At 38.3% G+C, this 23294-nt stretch overlaps 4 protein-coding genes across 7 annotated transcripts; 2 read left to right on the forward strand and 2 right to left on the reverse strand.

Annotated features, from left to right (window-relative positions):
* Positions 1-1649: 1649 nt before the first annotated feature.
* LOC126786875 (auxilin-like protein 1) lies at positions 1650-5191 on the reverse strand. Its single transcript, XM_050512839.1, has 8 exons — positions 4574-5191; positions 3383-3773; positions 3124-3328; positions 2884-3035; positions 2738-2791; positions 2332-2421; positions 2071-2247; positions 1650-1936 (listed from the first exon to the last, which is right to left on the reverse strand). Exons 1-8 carry the CDS (start codon positions 5050-5052, stop codon positions 1892-1894), a joined length of 1593 nt encoding a protein of 530 aa, XP_050368796.1. The 5' UTR covers positions 5053-5191; the 3' UTR covers positions 1650-1891.
* A 1924-nt stretch (positions 5192-7115) lies between these two features.
* On the reverse strand, positions 7116-12179 carry LOC126787954 (pentatricopeptide repeat-containing protein At1g09900). Of its 2 annotated transcripts, XR_007671312.1 has the most exons (4): positions 9716-12179; positions 8321-9210; positions 7598-7643; positions 7116-7498 (listed from the first exon to the last, which is right to left on the reverse strand). XR_007671312.1 is itself a non-coding variant. In XM_050513874.1 (2 exons), exon 1 carries the CDS (start codon positions 12174-12176, stop codon positions 9750-9752), a length of 2427 nt encoding a protein of 808 aa, XP_050369831.1. In that variant the 5' UTR covers positions 12177-12179; the 3' UTR covers positions 7507-9210; positions 9716-9749. The 2 variants fall into 2 exon arrangements, 1 of the variants encoding a protein (XP_050369831.1); XM_050513874.1 differs by lacking the exon at positions 7116-7498 and having other exon boundaries at positions 7507-9210.
* A 204-nt stretch (positions 12180-12383) lies between these two features.
* On the forward strand, positions 12384-16472 carry LOC126787972 (putative hydrolase C777.06c). 3 transcript variants are annotated; one of them, XM_050513896.1, is made up of 10 exons: positions 12384-12582; positions 12668-12803; positions 13059-13186; positions 13855-14002; positions 14086-14191; positions 14593-14651; positions 15458-15493; positions 15581-15690; positions 15854-15915; positions 16135-16472. In XM_050513896.1, the coding sequence occupies exons 1-9, from the start codon at positions 12395-12397 to the stop codon at positions 15909-15911; spliced, it is 969 nt and encodes a 322-aa protein (XP_050369853.1). In that variant the 5' UTR covers positions 12384-12394; the 3' UTR covers positions 15912-15915; positions 16135-16472. The 3 variants fall into 3 exon arrangements, with proteins under 3 accessions (XP_050369853.1, XP_050369852.1, XP_050369854.1); XM_050513895.1 differs by having other exon boundaries at positions 16148-16470; XM_050513897.1 differs by lacking the exons at positions 15458-15493; positions 15581-15690; positions 15854-15915 and having other exon boundaries at positions 16148-16471.
* Positions 16473-17986: 1514 nt separating this feature from the next.
* Positions 17987-19681, forward strand: LOC126788635 (uncharacterized). The gene is made up of 3 exons (XM_050514643.1): positions 17987-18244; positions 18372-18437; positions 18995-19681. Exons 1-3 carry the CDS (start codon positions 18071-18073, stop codon positions 19517-19519), a joined length of 765 nt encoding a protein of 254 aa, XP_050370600.1. The 5' UTR covers positions 17987-18070; the 3' UTR covers positions 19520-19681.
* The last annotated feature ends 3613 nt before the right edge of the window (positions 19682-23294 follow it).

Genomic DNA, 23294 nt, shown 5'->3' on the forward strand with positions numbered 1-23294 from the left:
TCTCAAATCAACTTATATGATCCAAATATCGACATTTATGTGATGTCACACCCAAAACCACACTACATATCACACTAGTTTTCTACATGTTACACTACCTATCACAGAAACATTGTAATGTGATAGGTAGTGTGATAGGTGGTGTGACCATCATTGTAACATAGCCATACCTTTCACAAAATCCCACAAAATTGATAGTCACACTACCCTTTATCAACATAGTGGATAGCATTCACAAAATCACATAAATATGAAGAATTGAAGAAATGAAAAGCAAAAAAAAATACTATGGGCACCCATGGCCATCTCTCTACTCTGGGGATAATAGTGAATCAGCTTCGTGCGTCTAGGCAAAGCGTCGTCAACGTCTCACAATGCTATCCACCCAAACTCTGCTCAAATTGCACTAAATCTCGCTGGTGAAGTACAAGCACGAGTCAAACTAGACCTTAGCGCCGCCCACCAATGCCAGATTCGGCTCACGCGCTAGCACTGAAATTCCCAAAAACGTAGCGCATCTTCTGCAACGCAAATCAACTTCAAACCTCTCCCCTTGCCAACCTCCACATGTCCTCAATCTTAGCCCACACCCAATTCCAACATCAACCTCCGCCGCTGCGTGGCTGGTGTGGCTCTTCTCGATCTTCATCAGAAATCCAGGGAATATGACGACGACCATCGAAGAGCAACGCCATTGAGTATCATCTGGGTTTGTTCATCGGAGTCAAGGTCTGTCGGAAGGCCTGTTGATCAAGGAGAAACCGGATGATTGACGAGATCGATGCTTTGAAATAAAAAAGTGGAGAAATTGAAAGTTTAGTTTTATGGGGAGAATTCTTGGGAGAGAGTGGGTGGCAACGTTGTAATTTTTACAAAAATCAGGGGTAACTATTTAAGAAGTCTTATTAGGTGACTAAATTCTAATTTCCAAACCTTATTTGACTATTTTCTAATTTGATGTATGAAATGTGACTTTTTTTATAAAAAGTCTTATATTTAAAGGTCTAATATTCAATTATCATTATTATAATTATTTAAATATTTATATAAATAATATAAATTATGTGTTTAACGGGTAAGCCCATAAATTTATCGTATCCGGACTGGGCTGGGGCCATGTGCTAAAATATCTAAGCTCAGCCTGACCTATTAAAATAACGGACTCAGGCAGTGCCGGATCAATTTTTAACGGGCCGGGCCCATATCGGGCTCAGGCTTTTCAGCCCACTTGCCACTTCTAGATGAGACGATCTCCTAGATCTTTGCCAGAGCCATGATCAAAAAGACGACGCTTAATTTCCAAACCCTAAATATTCCCAAAATAAAACCAGGGATCTTGTATGCCCCATATTTATACGTGTCTTTTGCCACCAGTACCTGAATACAATACAACGAGTCGACGACCCCTCTATTTTGATTGATTGTCTCATAATTCCCAATGTATGATGCATATTCTCAACAAACGTGAGGCTATGCCATGTACGTTTATAATACAATAGGGCTAGATGCTATCGCGTCAACAGCAAGCTAGTTGCTAGCTTAGGATTAATTGATTCAATTCTTTCTACTCTCTTTTTGAATTTAAGAAATTTAAGATTTTTTTTTGGTCAATAAGAAATTAAGATCGACAATTCGAAAGAAATAGAAAACGGAAGTTTCAATTGTAAAATCGGCGTAAGTACTAGAAAACTGTTGATTACTTCAAATCTTACACCGATTAGAAATACCAACTATAGCAGTTCATATTGTACATATCTCGCATATACAAAGCCTATGAATGAAAAACATGATCGACATTGTGAGTATATATGATGGATACCTAAAAGCTTGCTTGTACGTATAGTTCAATCGCAATCTTAAAGTCAAAACTTCCAAGCGCTGAGATCATCAACTAAAATATGAACACATCTTGGGAGATGAATAGAGACCATGCATCCTACAACCAAAAACCATCAGTTAGATTAATGTTGTGTTTGTTTAATTTTGTATAAATGTATGATATTATTACTTGAACTGATATCCTGATAAGAAGCTAGTAAGTAGTAACCATATGCATGTACATATTTTTACCTGGAGAATGCAGAAAGCTTTTTCAGCAACATATTTTTGAGCAGGTGTTGCTGATCTTTGTTGCAGTTTGTCAGGGTGGAGACATAGCCTTGCCTTTTGATAGGCTTTCTTGACCTGTGAACTTTCTATTAGGCTCGTCAGAGGTGTTGCATACCATCCACTATTGGGCCATAGAATCTGATCAAATCAACAATACCAAACAATCAATCATCTGGATCGTCTAAGGTTGAACCTGAAAAAAGTGAATTCCAAGAATCTTACCTGGTGTAGTGTTGAAAGAAGCATTCGAATGTTTGATTCCTTCCCAGCTGACCATAACCTTACATCTTCATCCAATAACTCCAGCTCCATCTGTAATATTGAGCGCGGGTATAAAATTGTAATCTTAGTGAAAACGATACTACTTAGGTTATATACTCGCTGCAAAGTTTTAAGATCGTTGCTGCCTCCTTACATATAAATTTTTTTTTTAGAAGATTACATACATATACATTATTAGGCCTGCTTGATGTGGACTTTAATTTCCTTACATATATGGCAATTGATGGAACTTTTTTCAATCATTAAATGGATAACTCGTTTAAAATACAAAGTTATATATTCTCATATGTAATAATTGGTCTTCAGATATCTGACTTGTGCATAATAATGTAATTAAGGAACTTACATCTTTATCTGAATGTTGCTTTTCATCTTCACCTAACCATGTTTTTTCTTCTCCCTGCAAAACAAACAGATGGGGAAGTAAGTGAATATTTCGCCCTACAACCTCAATAACGTACAGACCTGGTGCTTCTCCGATCCTCTCCTTACATTGTTCGAGGAGGTAAACAATTCTGAGACTTCAATTATAATATGAATTAATGTTGTATTCTTGTATTCTTGTAAAGCCAATACCTCAGAAGTTCTAGTCATTTCGTGTGCATCTCTTTGTTGATCCGAGCATTCATCCCCGTTAGGCCTTCCTAAATCATCAAAACAAAGTAATAAACATAAGGTCCTAGAATCTCAATGATCTTCTTCTTCTTCTCCTAAATTAACAGAGATAATCACCTTCATCCATTTCAATGGCCTGCTCGTTGTGATCATGAGCTGTCATGTTCGATTCTTTTTCAGAAGCACTAAAACTTTGGAACTTCTCTTTGGCCCAAGCAATTGCTTCTTCAAGGTTATCTTCTTCACATGTACCCTCTCTATGGTCAGAATTGATCTCAATCACATAAGAGCTCATCACTTCATCATCGTCATCATCATCATCATCATCATCATCATCATCTTCTTCTTCTTCTTCTTCTTCTTCTTCTTCTTCTTCTTCTTCTTCTTCTTCTTCTTCATCGTCTAGTTCTTCTTGTTTTTGCACCTCCACTTCTAATCCTGGCAAAACAGGATCATGAAGAATTCCCGTTTTGGCCTCATGTAAGTCATGTTCTTGACAAATCGAAGAGACTTCCGATGAAGGGGAGTTGAGTAGTTCAAGATCCTCCGTGGATAGCTTGACACTTCGAAATGAACTCGGTTCGATACTAATGGTTTCAGGTGACAAAGCCTTCCGTGTGAACCCAAAGTAGGAAGCTCTAGTATGTTCATCGTATGTGTTTTCGTTACTTTTGCAATTAACACCTGCTGGTATGCCTTGTTTTTCTGAATGTGATTCCTTATAGGCGGGCTTCATGGTCGATGAATCCCATCTCACATTTATTGGCCTGTGGCAAGCAAGAACTTAGTTGCTAAATTTGCAGTTTGCTTAAATTAAATTGATGTCGACAAGACATTTAAACGATCACTCATCACAGCTAGTTGGCTTTTCGCTAGCTAATTAAGAAACTTAGGTTTATGTAACAACTAGACATTGATGGTTTTGGCATTTTCGCTGGGTTTCGAGTACAAGAAAGTGAAGGACTTAGGTAGGCTGTCAAAATTAAAAATCAGATTCCTTAACTTCTAATGGTTTTCGCAATTTGCCCAAAGAAAATCTAGATCGACGTACTGTCGGTTTCTAACAAAACGAAAACTCGATTAAGACCCAAGAACAGAAAAACGCATACACACTACAAAATTAGCTCCCTAATCCTAAAACATGTGACCTCTAATTAATTCGAAATCAAACTGTAAGTGATCTTCAAAGTCACTATGGCCAATGTTTAATCTCAATCAATGGCCAACCCCATAATTTTAAGGCATACAACAAAAAAACTGATCAGATTAAGATGGAAAATGAATTTATGCATAAGTGGGGAAAAGACAAGGGGTCTCAAAGAACAATCTGGTCATCTTTTCTAGTACGGACCAGAAATGGTAACAGACAACCGCCACTGTTCTTTGGTTTCCCTAAGTACCCCCAATGCTTTTAGCACGTTTATCAAAATTAAAGAGGGACTAACAAAGTAACGAAACGCAATCTTAGGGCAAGAAGAAGGGTATAATAGTAAACAACAGTTACTGATTAATCGAAAACAATATGAAACTTTGCCGCGAAATTAATAGTCACTGGGTAAGTACGTACCTGAGCTTCGAAGCAAACGACGACAACGCCACGTCATCGCGGATGACCGGTCGGAGAGGACTCAGCTCCTCCGAGCTCAGCACCGAAGATGAATTCGACTTGGCCACAGAGTTCGGCCTCGACCGCTCTCTAGACCTCCGCTGGAACTCGTCGTCCGATCCAAAGATATCACTATAGAAACCCGCACTCCTCGATGGAATCCTGAACTCCGGCAAGCTCCTGCCGCTCTTTTCAGATGTAGATACGACCACCGGCCGGAAAATCTCCTCAAAGAACGACGAAGTGGAGCAGCCGGTAGATTGGCGGGGAACGCTACGTGGGGGACCCCCAAACACGTCGGCAAAGTCGACGTCCGCTTCAAAAATTTTGGCGGCCCCCGAATAGGCGGGGAATACCGAACGCGTCGAGGTTCGGTCTGCACCGGAGTGCCGGCCGGGAACGCTCGGCATTCCCATGCGCATGCGCCAGGAATCATCCATGGAAATTTATGTACAGTGAAAGATAATGAGTTGGGGTTTGTATATATAGAGGGTGATGAAGAACAAAGTTAACTTTGTGACAAAAGTGATCGACTTTTTTGGTTGAACAAAAACAAAAGTGATCAACTTTGTTTCACAAGGGAGTGTTTAATTTTATAGGGTTAGTGGGTTTGTGATGATTGAAATGTGCATAATGCAAATGCGATTATGAAACATGAAGGACTGGGGATATAGCATTATTATTGCTTACCTGGAAAGATGGTTTGGCTAATTAAATCATGTTGTCTTCTTTTGGTACATTTTTTACTTCATCGTCCCCACACAGATCATGTCCAGATCTTCATTATTCACTGCTAATTAAGGTTTTTTGTGTTTGTTGTTTCACTGTGTTTGTATTTTCTCCTTCAATGATTGAGACGCTTAATTAACCTTATTTGACAATGAAACTCGATTAATTTCGATGTCAAGGTTTCATGTAACCATGTTGGGTAGTTTTCATATGTTATTCTTAATCGAGTAGATGCTTCATGATTTGCATTTCATATATAAGAATCAAATAAGATGATAGCCCCTATTTGTTTGCATGTTCATCAGTTATATGGATCTTTCGATATTGATTACTAAATGAAGTTGTTTCGGCTGTAGTTGCTTCAATCGAACCCTTCTAGGAGAAAAAACAAACAAAATATATTTACGTAATTAACGTACAGTAACTTCATGATCCGCATTATGAGAGCTTTAAAAAATTCAATTGGGTCTACCTTGCTTCAACTTGAATTGGCATTATTCCATGCATAATATGCACTTCATAATACATGGAAACTTCAAGACTTGCTTATCTAGCTAGCTAGCTAGCTAGTTTCTCTTGAGAAAGGGTCCTTACAACAAAGTCCAAACGATTGGTTTACATAATCCAAATTAGTGTTTCCAAAGATTATCTTGAGGGGCATGTGAAAGTCTCCATTCGGTGTTTGAATTGAAGTTTGAAGGTCTCATTCTGAAAGCCACTGATTAAGCAATGGAATTCAGACATAGTAAAAGGTAAGCTTAAATTTAAATTGAAATTGAAAAAGGCCAGTTGGTGGGTGATCAATACTTTCATTCGCCATCAAAATTTTGTTTCTTCTTGCTGTGGTGACAAGAGTAGGTTATTTTTCTTGATGAGTGACAAGCTAGAGTAGGTTAGAACATATAATCTTTGGTGTATAAATGGAAAAGGTACAGGTGAAGAAATCACTAATAATGGAAAGTTGATAACTGAAGCGAATACAAATAACACGCTATGTTCCCTATCAGTAAAGTCGGCAAATCAAGTTTGGTTCTTTTGCTTACATTCCAACTAAATTGTATCAGCCATAATCTTTCTGAAAATGAGACCTTTGGCCTGATTGAGAAATTCTTCCTTCATTTTGGAGAAATACAAGCCTCTTGATATAATCATCGCCCTTGGGGTCTAATCTTTATGAAAGCTACCTGATAATGTAGTTCGCCGGTGATTGCAAAATGTAGACATTGTACAAGATGAGTGAATTAGTTTCAATTTCCTGGTAACCAGAAAAGTCGAATAGAGGTGGAACACCGTTGCCTCAACCATTCTTAAATCTTTGAGAGGTTCCCCCAACAAAAAGTGTAAAGAATGCATACTAGCCTGAGCACTGGAAGTGAGCTAGGGGCTAGCTCTTTTGCTTAATTTTCAGTTTCTATTAGATGGCCAACTGAGGTCTTACACAACTAGCATTATTCTCCAAGGAATGGGTCTAAAGCTTGTTTCCATTGCATAAGGCTCCCTATTCCTTGATGCGGGTATGTGTAATGCTTGAAGTTGCAAGTTGCAATCGCTTAAGGTGTTAGGCAACAGAGTAGATGTAGAAAACTCTTGCCTCAACCATTCTTACGACTAAATGTAACAAAAAAAGAAGTAAGGAATTCACATATCCATCAATTTCGGTCAAAAAGTAAAAGATTAAAACTCTATATATTCGTTACCCCAGATATTGCTGATATGACCAAGACCAGACAACGGTTATACTGTACAAGATATATCTGCAGGAAAACTTGTCCCCAACCATTTCTGACATGCTTCAGAGCTTACCATATATAAAATTTAAAGATATACACCTCTCAGTGAAGGGGTTTGAGCCTTAAGCAAAGTGATTTACAAAGATATATTTCCATCTCTCCAATGATTGCAGCTATTTGGTGGTAGTGTGGTACTGATAAAGTGCTAAGAGGGCAGGTGGAGGGAAAGGAAGACTGATACCTCAGAAGGAGACACGAGCATGCCACAAGTTGATTCATAACAAAAAATTTGTGCTTCACCTCTTCACTTTACAACAGTGAGAATCATCAATCTTTCTAGAAATTATAATTATGAATCACAGAGAGGAAAATTTGATGCCATCTTGCTTTATATGTTCAGTGCTAATAAAGCATAAAAGGAGAGGGCCTGGAGACAACAAAGAGAAATTCCATCAGTAATGGCAACTTGAGATATGTCAATAATAGAGAAAAATAAATTATATCTTCATCTCAAAGAATGCTCCACCTTCTTTATTTGGTGTGATGGAGCTGCTATACTGCACAGTCTGCACCTGCATTTTAAGGTGGGGTAAAGGAGCATGTTCTGGTGAGTATATAAAACAACTTGATGAAGATGGGAGAAAGAAGAACAAATCGATTCTTCAGTTGGTGTCTATGAACCGCCCCTTTCAATCCATTGTTGATATTAAGGTGGGGTAAAGGCACAATACCATTAAACATTCAAGCTTCACTGAATCTCAAAAAAAATTATAGTGCTATAAAATATCTGAAGAATCAATTTGTTCTTCTTTCTCACAGTAGTAATCGAAAAAATAACTATACATAGTCATATAGTTATATATTATTATTAGAGACATGGTATACTAGCTAAGCAGAAAATGCCGGCCTGTGCTAGTAATAAACTCAAGAAAGTGATACAAGAAACAAATTGAGGACATTCACTTTGGATCCTTAGAATCCAAGTTCTTGCTTTCTCTTTCTTGGGCATAAACAGACCATTCACAACTGAATGTTCTACATGCCAATGTGAAACATCCAAATATGACTATAAGCTTCCAACAAGAAAGGACTCTGTCTCAGATATTTTACATGGCAGGAGATACTGCCCACAAAAATTGGCTCCGAAACGAGTATTTACTTTCTGTGCCCACATCAGTGCAGCAATATCATAGTAAAGCAAGAGAAAGGAATTTATAGATAGATCACATGGGTAAGAAGAGATACTCACACATTAGAATGATGATCTTCAGCAGCAAGCAAGCAACAGTACATTCTTTGGCTGGAAATGGCTTGGCCACAAAGCAGACATGTTCTCCCATACGGTGGCTTTCAACACAAAGACATCCTTTTTATCTATTCATGAAAGATAAAACCCCACAACATATTTCCCACCGTTTCCATTGCTCCAACTTTTCATTGCTCTTTTCTTCACATCTTTCCGAAATGGACGAATGCTATATTCCAAGCAAGATACAAACCGCTAAGTGCTGCACTCAAACATCGTAGTACTATACAGTATACTTCCCATTTAAACAATAATAGACGAGACAATGGTAACAGGTGTCACATGGATCATACTTAGAGGGGAAAATTCCCCCACTAATAATTCTTAAGCAGGTATAAGCAAAACCTCTCAGATTTCAAAACCATGCTGTATTTTCTCCATCTATTCTGCCACTTTTATAATAATTTAAGAAAACAATAAATAGCTGATTAGAAGGAAGTCCACCGAAATTAACCTGGCATAAGCACAACATGTCATTTTATATACCTTACCATTATCTACACTTCTTTCTGCTCCCATCCTGGAGGGAGGGGGGTATAATGGAAAGGATTAGACCTTTAACTGGGAATATTTTCTTTACTACTAAGTGGTAAATGGCTAGAAGCTATGCAGAGTAACTAAAACGCTACTAACCATTCGTAGGAAGCTCATGAAAGAGCATTAGAAGATGCAAGCCAAGGCCACAAAGAGAGACCAAGTTCTGTATACATAGGGATGGTGATCTTGCCAAACATTTACCCCCAAACACAGGAATAATGATGCAACCATCAATATCTACTAATGTCTTCCTCTGTCACTATAGATTCTCTTGCAGGTCTTGTTCAACCCCCGGTCTGCAGAATAGGAATTACACACGTAACGTCAATATCGACCTAGAGAGGTGTAAAGCAAAGGAAAACATTAGCTACAATAAATATTAGCTACTAATCACCTGCCAGATTACCGGAGTCATAGCTTTCTTTGATATGATATGGCCCAAGATAGTTAAATTGAAAAGTCTGCACTAGGATTGTGCCTTTCACAATATTTCCATATATTGACAGCTTTTCGGCCAGACATTTCCCGAGTTCTTAATTGTAATTGCAGAAGGAACACTGAGCTCTGTGGTTACTGGGTATTCCCCTCTTGACATGCAGGAAAAAATTAATACAAATAGGAGTTATAGGACCTTGATCCCACTCAATGGGATCATGTACCTGAGTTCATTACCCTATGCTACACAGAGGTCCTATCTGATCTCAACTATATTCTAGTACTTATAACTTAACATCTGAGCAAAAGATTTTCCATTAGCATATAATCAACGTTTTTTTAATGGACCAATATTAGAGTACAAACCAGGGGCTTGAGCTGTCCTTCATTAGGTTTCTCCTTAGCTTTCCAGATGATGGTTTGATATGCATCCACGCTCAACAAACCTTAGCATAAGGTTGTCTGCCTCTTTGGAGTTTCCTTCTATCATCAGTCTCTTAGTCACTTTCTCGCACAACTTTAAATCAGGAATCAAATTCCGATTGAACATTCGACAAGCCACTTTGTATGCTGACAGAGGTATCCCCTTTCGTAAATAACCATCCATAAGTACATGGCACGTCTCAGCATCATTTCTTGAAGCTGTTCTCAACACCTTACTCAGTAGTTTATCAGCCTCCTGTAAGTTCCCAAATCTACAAAGCTTCTCAATCACTTGATTATATGCAGTTTTGCAATTTTTCCTAGAGAACATCTTCTCCAATAATTTCAATAAATCATCCACCCTATTCATCTTACAGTACCAGTGGATGATCATCCTGTATGTGACGGGAGTCGGGTCAATACCCTTACCCAGCATCTTCATAATAAGTTCTGCTGCCTCTTGTAGTCGACCTTTCTTTCCCAATGCATTGACCACTGCTGTATAAGTTACTGCATCTGGGTGTTTGTTGCTGAGATACATGTCGTCAAGCAATGACAGAGCCGCCACCAAGTCATCTTTTTGACAATATCCATGAATAACAGTAGTAAAATTGATAACATTAACAGCACAACCTTTGTTTAGACACTCCTCCATGAAACATTTAGCCTCATCCATCTTCCCCTCTTCGCAAAGAGACTGAATTAAGAGATTAATTTCAACTGGGTTAGGGAAAAATCCCTTTTTAATCATCTCCTTGACAGTATCACAAGCTTCAACCAGTTTCCCTTCTCTCCGAAATCCATGCATCAGAGCACTATAAGTAATAGCATTTGGTGTCCACCATTCTTCCTCACTCGTGTTCATCATTTCTCTTGCCTCCAATGAGTTCCCACCACGACAGAGTCCATTTAATAAGGCCGTATATGATACAGTATTTGGCTTGCAACCATGCTTATGCATGTGCTGAAGCATCTTTTTAGCTTGATCCATCTTCCCAAGTCGACAATAACCATTCAGAACGGCAGTGTAGGTTACAACATCTGGGGCGCAACCTTTTGAAAACATTTCACTAACAATTTCTTTTGCCGTGTCAATCCTACCATCCTTACAAAATGAATGTACAATAGCACTATAGCCAACCTTATCAAACCGAAATCCCTTCTCTTCAGCTTCCCTTAAAAATTCAATTGCCTCATCACCATACCCATGCTTACAAAGCACATGGACAAGATTATTATAAGTAACCTGGTCTGGTAACAACCCACCAATGTTGATCATCTTCTCCATCAAGTCCCTCACTTCTTTGACCCTCTTCTCCTTACAAAGGAAATCCATCACAGTATAGTAACTAACTTTATCAGGATTACAACCCTTGTTCGGCATTTCATCCAGCAAGTGAAGTGCATCTTCTACACGTTGCATATCACAATACCCCTTTATCAAACAATTATAACTGACAACATTTGGTGCAATCCCAATAAGCTTCATCCTTTTCAAGGTCCTCAACGCCTTCTCCAACTTATTACCCTTCACCAAAACATAAATCGCAGTATTACACATTGCCACATCAAGATCAAGTCCTGCTTTCTGCATCAAAGTCAACACACGCAACGCATGCCTCAACTTGCCCGCTCGACTATACGACACCATCAAAAGACCAAAAGCTTCAGACCGAAGCTCAATCCGCCTGCGTGCCATCAACCTAAGAACCCTCCTAGCACCTTGGCACAACTTAGTCTTCCCAAGCACCTCAAGCATTGCATAATACACAACCGGGTCATGCTTATACCGCCACTGCCTATCCGCCCAGTAAAAAAAATTCAAAGCAACTCTCTCATCAGCCTGAGACTTCAAAACAGCACAAACCTGATTCGGCTTCAAGCTCCTTAACAAGTGCCTCAATTCCCCTTCAAACTTTGGAGTCCATTCTGTCCTAAGCTCAATCAACCTACACACCTCTCTCACCAAAGGGTGTCTATATTCCTCCTCACCTCCACCTCCTTCACTTCTACCCAAATTCACTTTAACCTCACAATCCCTATTAGAACTCCACACCATTAAATCATGATCCTCATTATCACTATCTCTATCATTCCCTTCTTCACTATCTGACACTTCCAAAAGCTTAAAGCTTTGGCTTTCACGCCCAATATTCCGATTACCCATTTGCCTAAAACCACCATTCCCACTATTACAATCATCAAAATCACTACTTTCAACACAATGAGGCCTAGTTTCATAACAAAAACCCGAACTTGGGTCGGAGCTTCTTGAACTAACCGACGATAAAAACCGAGAAAGCTCAACTAAACTAAATGGGTACTCAGAAAGAGAGGTAGCGGACTCACACGTGTAACGAAGCTTGAGCCGCCGAGCTGCTCCTCTCATTCGTATAGACAACATTGCAGAGCGCACCCAGAAAATGCAAACACAAGCTGAAGCAGAGCAGTGTGTTTATAACCTTGTATATATACTCTGGGCCGATACGTGAAAAGTCTAAAATACCCAAGCCGAATTCTCCGCGGCGGGTGTGAGACACGCGCCAACCCCAACCGATAAAACCGTTACACTTCGCGGGATCACAGGTAATTCTATTCATTTTCTCCGAGACTGAAATCCAAATGGCGGCAGAGAACGGAACCTGCACCGCCGCCGTCGGCGGAGATGCCCGATCGGCGCTGATATTCATCGGCACCGGATGCTCCAGCGCCGTCCCCAACGCAATGTGCCTCATCCAGCCCTCCGATCCGCCCTGCCGCGTCTGCTCTCAGGCGCTGTCGCTTCCGCCTGAGCGAAACCCTAATTACAGGTACGCGATCAAGGCCGGCTCAGATCGGCCGCATTTCAGCGGTTTTTAATTGCCGAGAAAGCTGATCGGCCGGATTTACTTGCAGGTGCAACACGTCGCTGCTGATCGATTATCGCCGGAGCGACGGCGAGCACAGCTATGTGTTGGTCGATGTGGGAAAGACGTTCAGGGAGCAAGTGCTGCGGTGGTTCACTCGCTATAAGATTCCTAGAGTTGATTCTGTGAGTCCTTTTTACTTGTAGATAGTTACGAAAATCGAAATCATTGTTCTTATTTAAAATTCATAACATTGTGATTGAGAAATGTCTGATTTGTGTGCTGGAATTAGTGTTAATGTGAAGTGAATGTATGATCAGATAGTTGGATTGACAATGCTTGTCGAAAAACTGTGCCTTTAATGATTGTATTGATGCTGTAAAGTATCCGAGTTTGTTTAATGATTGAGTATGCATACTGATTTTGTTATCGGCCCGCAGGTTGTTTTGACTCATGAGCATGCTGATGCAGTTCTTGGTCTGGATGATATACGTACTGTTCAACCTTTTAGTCCCACCAATGATATTGATCCAACTCCTATCTACCTTACTCAATTTGCGATGGAGAGGTACTACATTTTGTGTGAACCTGGATTTTCTTGTTTTCGTGTGTTTAGTGTGACCTAAGTTTATTATATTCTAGGAATTGTTTTTTAAAGAAACAGATAGAGCTTCCCCTTTCCAATAGGAGTATTGGGTATTCTATAATTCTGCAGAAAATATTGTTTCATATGGCCAATGTGGGATCTTTTTATTATTCATGTAGCTACTTATCCGGTTATTATCAGCTTGAGTACATATCAGTCTGGAAATTGACCCTACTCTGCCATTGCTTTGGATGTCCTTCCTAAACCCTACACCGTCATAGACTTTTCATGGCAACATGAGTCATAGTGTTCTCATGCTAATGCGGTGACTTGAAGCTTCAATTTATAGAACTTGCATAAGTTTTCTTTTTGTTGTTAACTTGTATGTGTGGGAGTGTACATGTAGACATTATAGACACACAGTTATGTGACTAGTGGGTATTTAAGCAAAGATCAACAAAGTTTATGTCATATAAAATGAATTGCATGGCATGAACAGAATGTACATTGTAAATTTGTCTGGTTAGCAATAATCTCAGGAAAAACTATTTCAGGTTTATCAGCTTGCATTTTTTTTTTTACTAAAATTTTTCTACAATGTAAATTGTAGTCCATCTTATTGTGTGCTGTACTGCTGTACCATTGAATAGCATTGCGGTGAAGTTCCCTTACCTGGTTCAGAAGAAACTTAAGGAGGGCCAAGAAGTCAGACGTGTAACACAACTGGACTGGAGGCTAATTGAGGATTGTTGTGAAACACCTTTTGTTGCATCAGGCCTACAGTTCGTTCCTTTGCCAGTTAGTGCCCTCAAATCTTTGTGCGTCGTGGTACAAACATACTACTTGTTTCTCTAGTTTTCACTACTGTTACTCAATTGTAGGTGATGCATGGGGAAGATTATGTCAGCTTGGGTTATCTATTTGGTGACCAGTCACGAATAGCTTATATATCTGACGTGTCGCGTTTTCTTCCAAGCACTGAGCAGTGTGAGTGTTGATTACTTCACTGATAATCCTGATACTATTAATGAATATTTTCAATCTTCACATGTCAATGATTGGCTTAATTAATTAGTCACAGAAACCTGATACTATTAATAGGTTGACAGAAATATCCAGATGAGGGGGTAAATTGTAATTGACGAATTGAATGCTGCTTACTTAAGGCATATACACTGTAATGTGTATTTGTTTATACTTTATAGTTGATTTGTTGAGGGGGAAGATAGATGAATCTTGAGAATAAGTGGGTACTGTTTATGCATTGGGCAAGGAAATTAAAGTTGATGTTATCATAAGGGGCTGAAATAACCTGCTAATTTCATCATTATTGCCTGCTTATATAGACCAAAAAAGGGGTAACTTATGTTGTAAAGTAATTTTTGCAGTGATTTCGAAAGATGGTGGTGGGCAGTTGGATCTTCTTATCTTGGACACATTATACAAGGTCAGGACTCGGTAGAAAGTCTGTTTCAATATTTGCAGTCATGTGCTGCTTAGGCTGATGAACTATAAATATCATTTTAATTCTCACACAAATTTGGGTTTAATGGTAAATCATATCGTCCATCTTCAATATTTTTTGGTCATATTAACGAGTTTTCAACTTTATTTCAACTCTAATGTGGGGTCGATGGTAAAGTATGTCGTCCATCTTAATACTATTGATAAGTTGCTGGAATTCACATTTGCACATTAGTGAATATTGAGGTGTAGAACAACTTGGTGACTACATCCATAAGAATTGATATTGTGCATACACATATATAACACTACACCCCCTCAAGCTTCATACTTTGTTGCAAGGAAAGCCTAGTGCTGCCACAACATCTTCTCCTTTTAGGTTTTATGCACTGAAATTTTAATAAAAGTTCATTTTGATGATGGTGGAATGAGTATTTGCGGTTGGAAAAAACTGTTTTCACATTCAGAGTTCTTTATTCTGCATTGATATCGATTAGTGAAAATGTATTTTTAGCCAACCCATTTTGGAAATTTGCTTGTTTCCCGTAGTATTATCCCCTTCTAGGTTATGTATCCAACACTGAATCAGGAAATGTCCGCAAGTTGGCGAAGCGAGTAGTCTGAGGGTGGTAATAGCAGTCATTCTCATTAATCTGCATCTATAACTTATCACCGATATTGTCGTCACTCAGTTTACTCTCAATTGTTGTTCTTGTTCCTGCTTACTCTTGCTTTGTTCAAAAAGACTTCTGTTTTGTTCGTAATCTTCTTTGCCTTGTTTCACTGCAGAATGGATCCCATAACACTCACTTTTGCTTCCCACAGGTTGGGTTTATATACTGAAATAAACATCACCTTGCTTATAAATTATAATCAAATGTTGCTCGGGTTACATGACTAAAACTTTTGCAGACTCTAGAAGCTGTAAAGAGGATTTGTCCTAAACGGGCCCTGTTAATTGGAATGACTCATGAGTTTGACCACCAGAAGGACAATGAATTTCTTGTGGAATGGTCTAAGCGGTATGAATTATGGTCACTTTGCTTCTTATTGGATGATAGTTTCAGTAGTCAATACTATGGCATTATTGTTCATCTTCATATCTGTTAAATAACATTATGTTGGATTTCTTCTCCAAAAGAAATAAAAAAACATGATGGTGGATTTCTTTTGTTGTTTGCACAGGGAAGGCATACCTGTGCAGCTTGCGCATGATGGTTTGAGAGTGCCCCTAGACCTATGATAAGGTGTGTACACATTCTTAAATTTTCTTCTACTTGATTGTGTCAGCATGAGCATTTAGCACTTTGTACATGTATAATTAGAGTTCAGAATTATATATCAATTCCATCTGGTAATTGTAGAATTTTGGGGTACTTATGCAAGTTGTTGGCATCATCTATTTTCATATTTTCTATTTAAGTATCAACTAGATTTTGAAGGAAGACTATTCCTCTTTTCATCAGTTGTTATATGCAGGTTGATGTAATCGTGTATTAAGATGATACATACTATACAGTGTTCAACCCATTTTGATGGGAAGAAGTAGGTGCCATATTATTGACGTTCACAGTATACAAACCTTGTCTGAAGGGGTAATACAACTTTACAATGAAGGACTAGGGCAGCATTTTGTTACCAAACCCATTTTTTGCTTTAAGAAAACTTGTATTGTTGTGAGCAACTGAGCATTGTTGTACTTTTAGAAATGATGCACTGTTTTTTGAAAGAGTGGATATAAATTTGGACGCACATTCAATTTGTTTATCTACTTGTACAACATGAATGTTGTAGCAGGTGAGCAGGTGAAGATTGACCATTATAAGCATGCATTGCTTACCCCTATACTCCAGTTACAGTATTTCACTCAAATTCTCATCATCCCATATTCAAATTTGTCATGTGAACAAATAAGAAGCTAAACTAATATATAGTTTTCCGTAGTATTGAAATTTCAGACGGTAGCTACCACAGTCTTTGTTTCAATGTAGTCCTTGATCAACGTGTCACCACGTACGTCTCTCATGATACAATGAATTATATCACCTCTCGTATATGGAGTTCTAATTATCCAGAAGACTGAATAACCCTGTAATGAGTAGCTCTGATAAAATAGTTACTGTGGCATTGGCCACCGGCCTCTCGGTAGCTGTGGGAGTGTGGAACAGTGCACTAGTGCAGAAGCAGTGCAACTGTGGAAGCATGGTGCTTTTATAAAGCTTAAGGAATCTGGACAGAAGAGACTGTCATGAGCATCTTATTCTAGATTAGATTAGATTATAGGTTTAATTTTCTGTGGTGGTTTGGTTTTGGTGAATAAACCTATGGTTGACTGGTCAATACCCATTGTTTCTTTCTTGACTATGAATTTTTTTTTTTTTAAATACGATGACTATGAATTTTCTTGAAACCAAATTAATCAACATTATGGAAAAAAGGAGGGGATAAGATTTCTCTGCTCACCATCTTTCTCTTTGGGGTGGCAATCCAAGGACCACCAGCAGTCTTGACTCCCACCCTTTTTCCTCTGCCCTATCAAGACGTAACTCATTGCCTATGATGCCTCGCATTATCACCGAGGGTTTGAAAATTCACCTAATTGATATCTCGATGAAATATTATGCAAAATTTGTTGTCCTATAATCATTGATCATACCATAAGACGAATGTGTGTATTGCCAAACTGCCAGTATTTGTCTGAAGATGGAACTTTTAGGCAATCAGTATACATGCATGGTATTCTTGCTTGAACATAACAAATCACTTTCTTGTGTGGAATGAACTCATCATAACGCTAACATGATAGCTAGTCTTGAATTCTTTTGCGTGTAATGAGTCAAACAAGGTATAAATCAATATCACAAACATGAGATGTGAAATTTCTTGACCCAAAATACAATTTATTTGCCATGACTGACTGTAATTGATGACTATAGTAATGTTGTTGTATGTCATTAGGGCTTGCTTCTTCTCCCTCCGGCCACATAAAGACTTGATAACTTCCAATTACCCAAGACAAATGTAATGTTCATCTAATCACATTGTCTTCTTGTTTAGTTTCATTTGTATTCCCTATAATTGGAGACAGAAACTCAACATCTAGAAAGAGTCAAAGCATCCACAAGACCAACAACAACTGCATGATTTTGCTTCCGTTTTCTTTTCTTTAGTATATCTCTTCAGCCTCCCATTATCTCGGTTTCAAAAGAAGCCAAACAAGACCAAACCAATTTCCAAACGACTCAATTCTTAATGCTTCATTTCTCGAGCTTTCTAACCATCCCATATATATAAACAACCCAGTTTCCATTCAAAAAAAAACCCAGTTTCCAGTGTTTTCACAAACTTTTTGATACCAGAAAAGAACCACAGAAGAAAAGCTAAAGAGAAGAGAGAGATCTTATGGCATGCTTTATGCCGTTCAACAATAGGAACTTAGATATAAGTATCTTTGTGTTTAGGCCAACAGTAGTACACGTTGAGGAGCTTCTTGCTGGGTTAAAGAAATTCTCTTTGTGCACCGAGACTCTTGGTTGTGTTCAGAGTTCTATCTTGCAGAGCATCCATGGAAATATGGTACGTAGCCACGTAGGGTTTAGCTATTCATATTTTTTCTTTTACCTTTTGTAGATTGAATTGTTTTTTTATAATTAAGTTCGTTGATCGATAATTTGATTTGAGTTTCTTGTTTGCACTTGATCAGATCATATGGTTTGGAGCATGGCTGAAGAGATCTTCCGAAAATAAGGAATCCTTGACTGCAAGCCTTGTAAGTCTTCCTAATATACAAATTCTCGTGTCTTGGCCGGCTAGCTATTGTACGTAGTTGTTATTGTTGTTCAGAGTAATTAGCTGTATCTACGAATTACTCAATTACATGTATGTTTTTGTGTACATAAATCTCCGATGATAGGATGCTATATATGCTTGTCTTAATTAAGAAACTATATGGTTAAACTTGAATTCGGGCAGTCACTGATTGAAGTTGAGGGGAGGATTATCAAAAGTAAACTCATAATTACTTAAACTACAGAAGGAAGAAGTTTCTGTATCAAAATCAATCGCGTACCTTATAATTGGAAGAAAACTAGAACTTGATATGAATTCAGGGCGGATATCACTTTTCCACGATCACACATAGTCTAAGTCGTTAAACCGAAACAAGTATATATTACATATATAACATGGATTGAACTGTGGGTCGGTGAAAGTCATGGAACACTAGCACATTATAAGAATGGTCTGCATATATATACGATTACAATATCGACTGCTAAAAATAAATTTAATTAACTGTTTCTTATAACCATTATTTCTACTATGCAGCTCTCAATGCTCTCGAACCTATCTACAAAGGCGATCTTGGTCGATCACACCTTCTTCGATGCCTATGCAGGAGAATCAAGAGACGGGTCTTGTGCGGCAAAGTTCTGCACCGGCGACACAGTCTCATTGAGTGTCGCATCCTTCAATGGTGCCGCTGATGTTAACGATATCTCTTATGCATGCTCAGCTCTCTTCAAGTCTGGTTTCCACAAGATGGAAGGCGTGAGATCTGGGGTTTGTTTCAAATGCCAAACCAAGCCAAGCGTTGCTTCTTTTTACGTGTGGAAGTCTCTTCAATATTGCTACTCGTGGATTCTGAGCTCGGACCAAAGAAAGTTACTGCTCCCTTATTTTGAGACCTACTCTATTGATATCAAGTATGACATTTTTAGAGTGGTTTATGTTAGTGGCGACAATGAACCTAAGTTTCAGTTCTTCTATCCTCATCACCAAATATTGGAGAAAACAGCTCGAGGAGATAGCAAAGATGAAGGTAAGCTTATGCACAGTGCTTCCATCATCTGATCAAGTAGTGTAGTCATCTGGCCACGTCCCACGTACGTACGTACTGATTATTGTTTTGTAAAACCTACATGCATAATGTATAGGTAAAATTTTTCACAAATGGTGAGATTTTGTCCAGAATCATTTTCCAAGCAAGATTAAAATGGTTTGAGTGATACTATATAACAAATCATGACTTTAGAACTAGTGAAAAAATGACGAACAAAAATTCAATACAATAAATTAAACTTTATATGAATGAAGAACAAGGAGTACGTACAGCCATTCAATATCTTCATAACAACAAGGAACATTATGTTACGCTGAGTCTGATTATCGTATTATAAGTCTACGCTATAGCAACAATATTTATCTAACACAATGTTCCTTGTACATTAGCTCTTTGAATGACATGCAAGCTCGAGGAACACACTCAAATTCAAAGATGCATATATTTTTTGGTGTAGCTGAATAACCGTTTATCTTCCTCAACTCAGTGTCAATCGAAAGCTACGGTCTCATAATCATTCAAAATTTAAAGTCAAGTGTCAAGAAAATGCAGGAAATTGTTTAGTATTGTATACAGGCTTTTGATCGTGTTTAGTCTCCCTCTCTAAACTTTTATAGCAAAATGAAAACAGAAAGGTCTAAAACAAAATGTCGACGTATGAAACTTGCCCCAAGTCACCATCCAACATTGTCAAACGATTCTCTTCAGTCTTCTTCACTCATCACCGATGACCACGACTATATTCATTTGTTATACTGGGTTCAAACCAACGGTGTGATCCACACCGATTCACTTTTGCACCAAATATAACATAAAATTAATATAAATTGAGACATTTGAGACATTTGAGAGCCGCCTGAAGGCATCTACGAGACTAGGACGAAATACTAGCCGATCTGACGGCTCTTAATCAGGAAGGCTGAGGCTAGCTTTTCCAATACCATAAGTGACTACGGGGGTCTACGGATCACTACGGCAGAGTAGACACTCCGATGAGACCATAAGCAAGAAAGGCAGTTTCTCTCCTGGTATATAGAATACAACCTGAAAGCTCGAACTAGCATACCACAAGCGAGTTGAGATATCAGCCCGAGCCATTCAAATCTGAAACCCTAAACCACTCAACCTTCCCCGAAAAGATCTATATAAATTGAAACTAACATATTGATTTTTTGCTGCATGCATTCGATAGATTCTTTCCGCTACTTAAATCTAGCCAGACGAGTTGGTTTGATTATGTTTATGTCAAATTAACATTTGTGGCCCTAGGCCCTTAGTAGTCATAACTCATAACATAATTAGTTAGTAGTTGATTAGTACAAATCTCCTTTGAAAATGAGGCGTCGAGTTCAAAATCTTCACGCAGTTCAGACAACGTGGAGTTGACAGTTTGACATATATACCAATTTGCTCATTATATATGTTTTTGCGGTAATATGCTTGGTGGTGATTAATTAGGGACCCGATTGAGATTACGTTCTGGTTCAGACAGTATCTTAAGCAATCAATTAACTAGCTCGGTTCTAGGTCGATAGTCGCAAAGCTCTGTATTGCGTAACTTGCAATCATTTTAGGTACCTACTGATGTAGAGCATATGGCGGAAGAAATTGAGGGGCTCATTGATCACAACAAGCAAAATATGGTGATCAGTGGCAGAATTGTAAATAAAATTGCAGTTTGGTGAGTTGCAGATTTAGTATTTAGAATCCGGTTGACTATTATGATATCTTTTCGAGAAAAGAACAATTTCAAAAGTCAAACTCGTTGACTTGACACGACGTGTGGGTTTTTTCGGGTTTTCGAGTTCGTTTAGGGTCTCAAAACAACAGTTTTATATATTTTCAGAATTTATGTTTTTCTAATTTGTTTTGGATTTGTTTTGTTTTATTTATTGGGCTTTTAGGCTTAATTGTTAATTGACCTATGGTTTGTTTTATCAGTATTTAAGGAAATGAGTGTAGACGATCTATCTTATTATTATTCAATTAAACAAGAGTTTTCTTATTTTCTAGTAGATTCTAGAGTTTATCTCTAAGATTCTTCATTTTATATCCATTTATTACTTTTCGGGTTTATTGCCAGTAAACCCTCCATACTTCTACTGCGTCATACTTGATCCATACGGTGAAGAAATGACGGTAACAAGTTTCAAACTTTGAAGACAAATCATCACTCTCTTCATCAATTGCTTTCGGTCTATCACTTTTTAAGAAGCTAATGGGCTGTAATAAACTGCGAATAAAGACCCCCAATACATGCATGGTTCAAAGATTCAAAACTTTCCTCTTACAATCAAACTAAACTTTAACTTTGCGTTTGCGAGAAAGGGAACTCGAGTAGTTTAGAAGAAAAGGCACTTCAGAAAATACAAACTGAGGGAAAGTGGGGAATTGAGGTCCCTGTGCGGCTGTGCCTTTGGATTCTTATATATATACACTCAAGTCCTACGTTAAAAGGTCTTCGGCTCCTATGATTTAGTTTGTTCTTTTTGGTATTACGTTCTTTGAGACCGCAATGTGCGCTTGTATAGATGCTTTTGTTATCAGCGGAATCATGTGTTGCATGTTAGCTAGGGCCGTATCGCCCTGGTCTACAAGTTTTACAAAAACAAAGTAGGAAAAGATGGAATAATGAGACTAAAAGGAATTTAACTTGTGTGTTACTTAACTAGTCTAGCTCTATTGATATCGAATAAACACTCAAAGCCAGAGGCTGACATGCTCATATCACTCTGTGATAGCGTCATATTTGGTTACTTAATTGGTTTGATTGTATCCAAATCATATTACTGTATATAGATTTCTAACTCCAGAACTTTAACAATAGCTGGCTACTTTTGAATATTGGCTTTATATTTGGTAAGTGGACAAAACCCATTAGTGCAGCCCATTGGTGAATACACGGGCTAACCCTAGTTTAATTAGGATTACTACATACATATGCTTATATTTGGAAGTATATATATAGGCAGTAGTAGCCGTCAACATAAGTGAGAGGGATTTTGTAATTGACCTAGCAATAGTTGTTTCTCTATCAACATATAACACGTTGTACTTGGGGTTTTGAGATTATAAAATTTTGGTACAAAGCTCTATTGTATTCTCTCAAATTGGTTATAGTGGAATTTCTCGCTGGCTCCGAGAGTGGACGTAACTCAATCACATTGATTGAGTGAACTACTAAAATTTTGTGTCATTGTGTTTCTTTTCTTTATTGTTCCATATCAATATTGTATTCTTGAGACCTTCTGCTTTTTGTCTGGCTAGACTGTTAGTTATAAGAAATCTCTTATATATTGCTCTCTCAACAATGATAGAAGGCTTGCTAATGATATTAGTAGAACTTGTGGCTCCCCCTTGACTGATGATTTGGAAAAGTATCTTGGTATGCCTTTAATTCATTCTCGAATCAACAATCATACTTATGATGATTTGTTTGATAAAGCTCAAGGTAGATTAGCTAGTTGGAAAAGTAACACTCTCAGTGTTGAGAATATAAATCCCACATTGAGAATTGGAACCTAGCCTGTGGGTTTATAAGGGTTTGGGCCACTCCATCCATTGCCAATTGGTTTTAGATGTGAACCCCAGATCACTTTAACATGATATCAGAGCGGGTCCTTCTCCAATCGCACCTCCAATTTGTCGTGTGCCCGAGTTGGGTGTCACTTTGTCATGGGCCCAAGATGGGTGTCATTATCATGTCATTGTAGAGTTTCTGATTGGATGGTCACCAAGTGTCATTGGTTACTGGACTTTGGTTTATTTCGTCTCAGTATGTGGGAT

The sequence above is a fragment of the Argentina anserina genome, chromosome 3 (assembly GCF_933775445.1).
Source record: "Argentina anserina chromosome 3, drPotAnse1.1, whole genome shotgun sequence".
Lineage (NCBI taxonomy): Eukaryota > Viridiplantae > Streptophyta > Magnoliopsida > Rosales > Rosaceae > Argentina > Argentina anserina.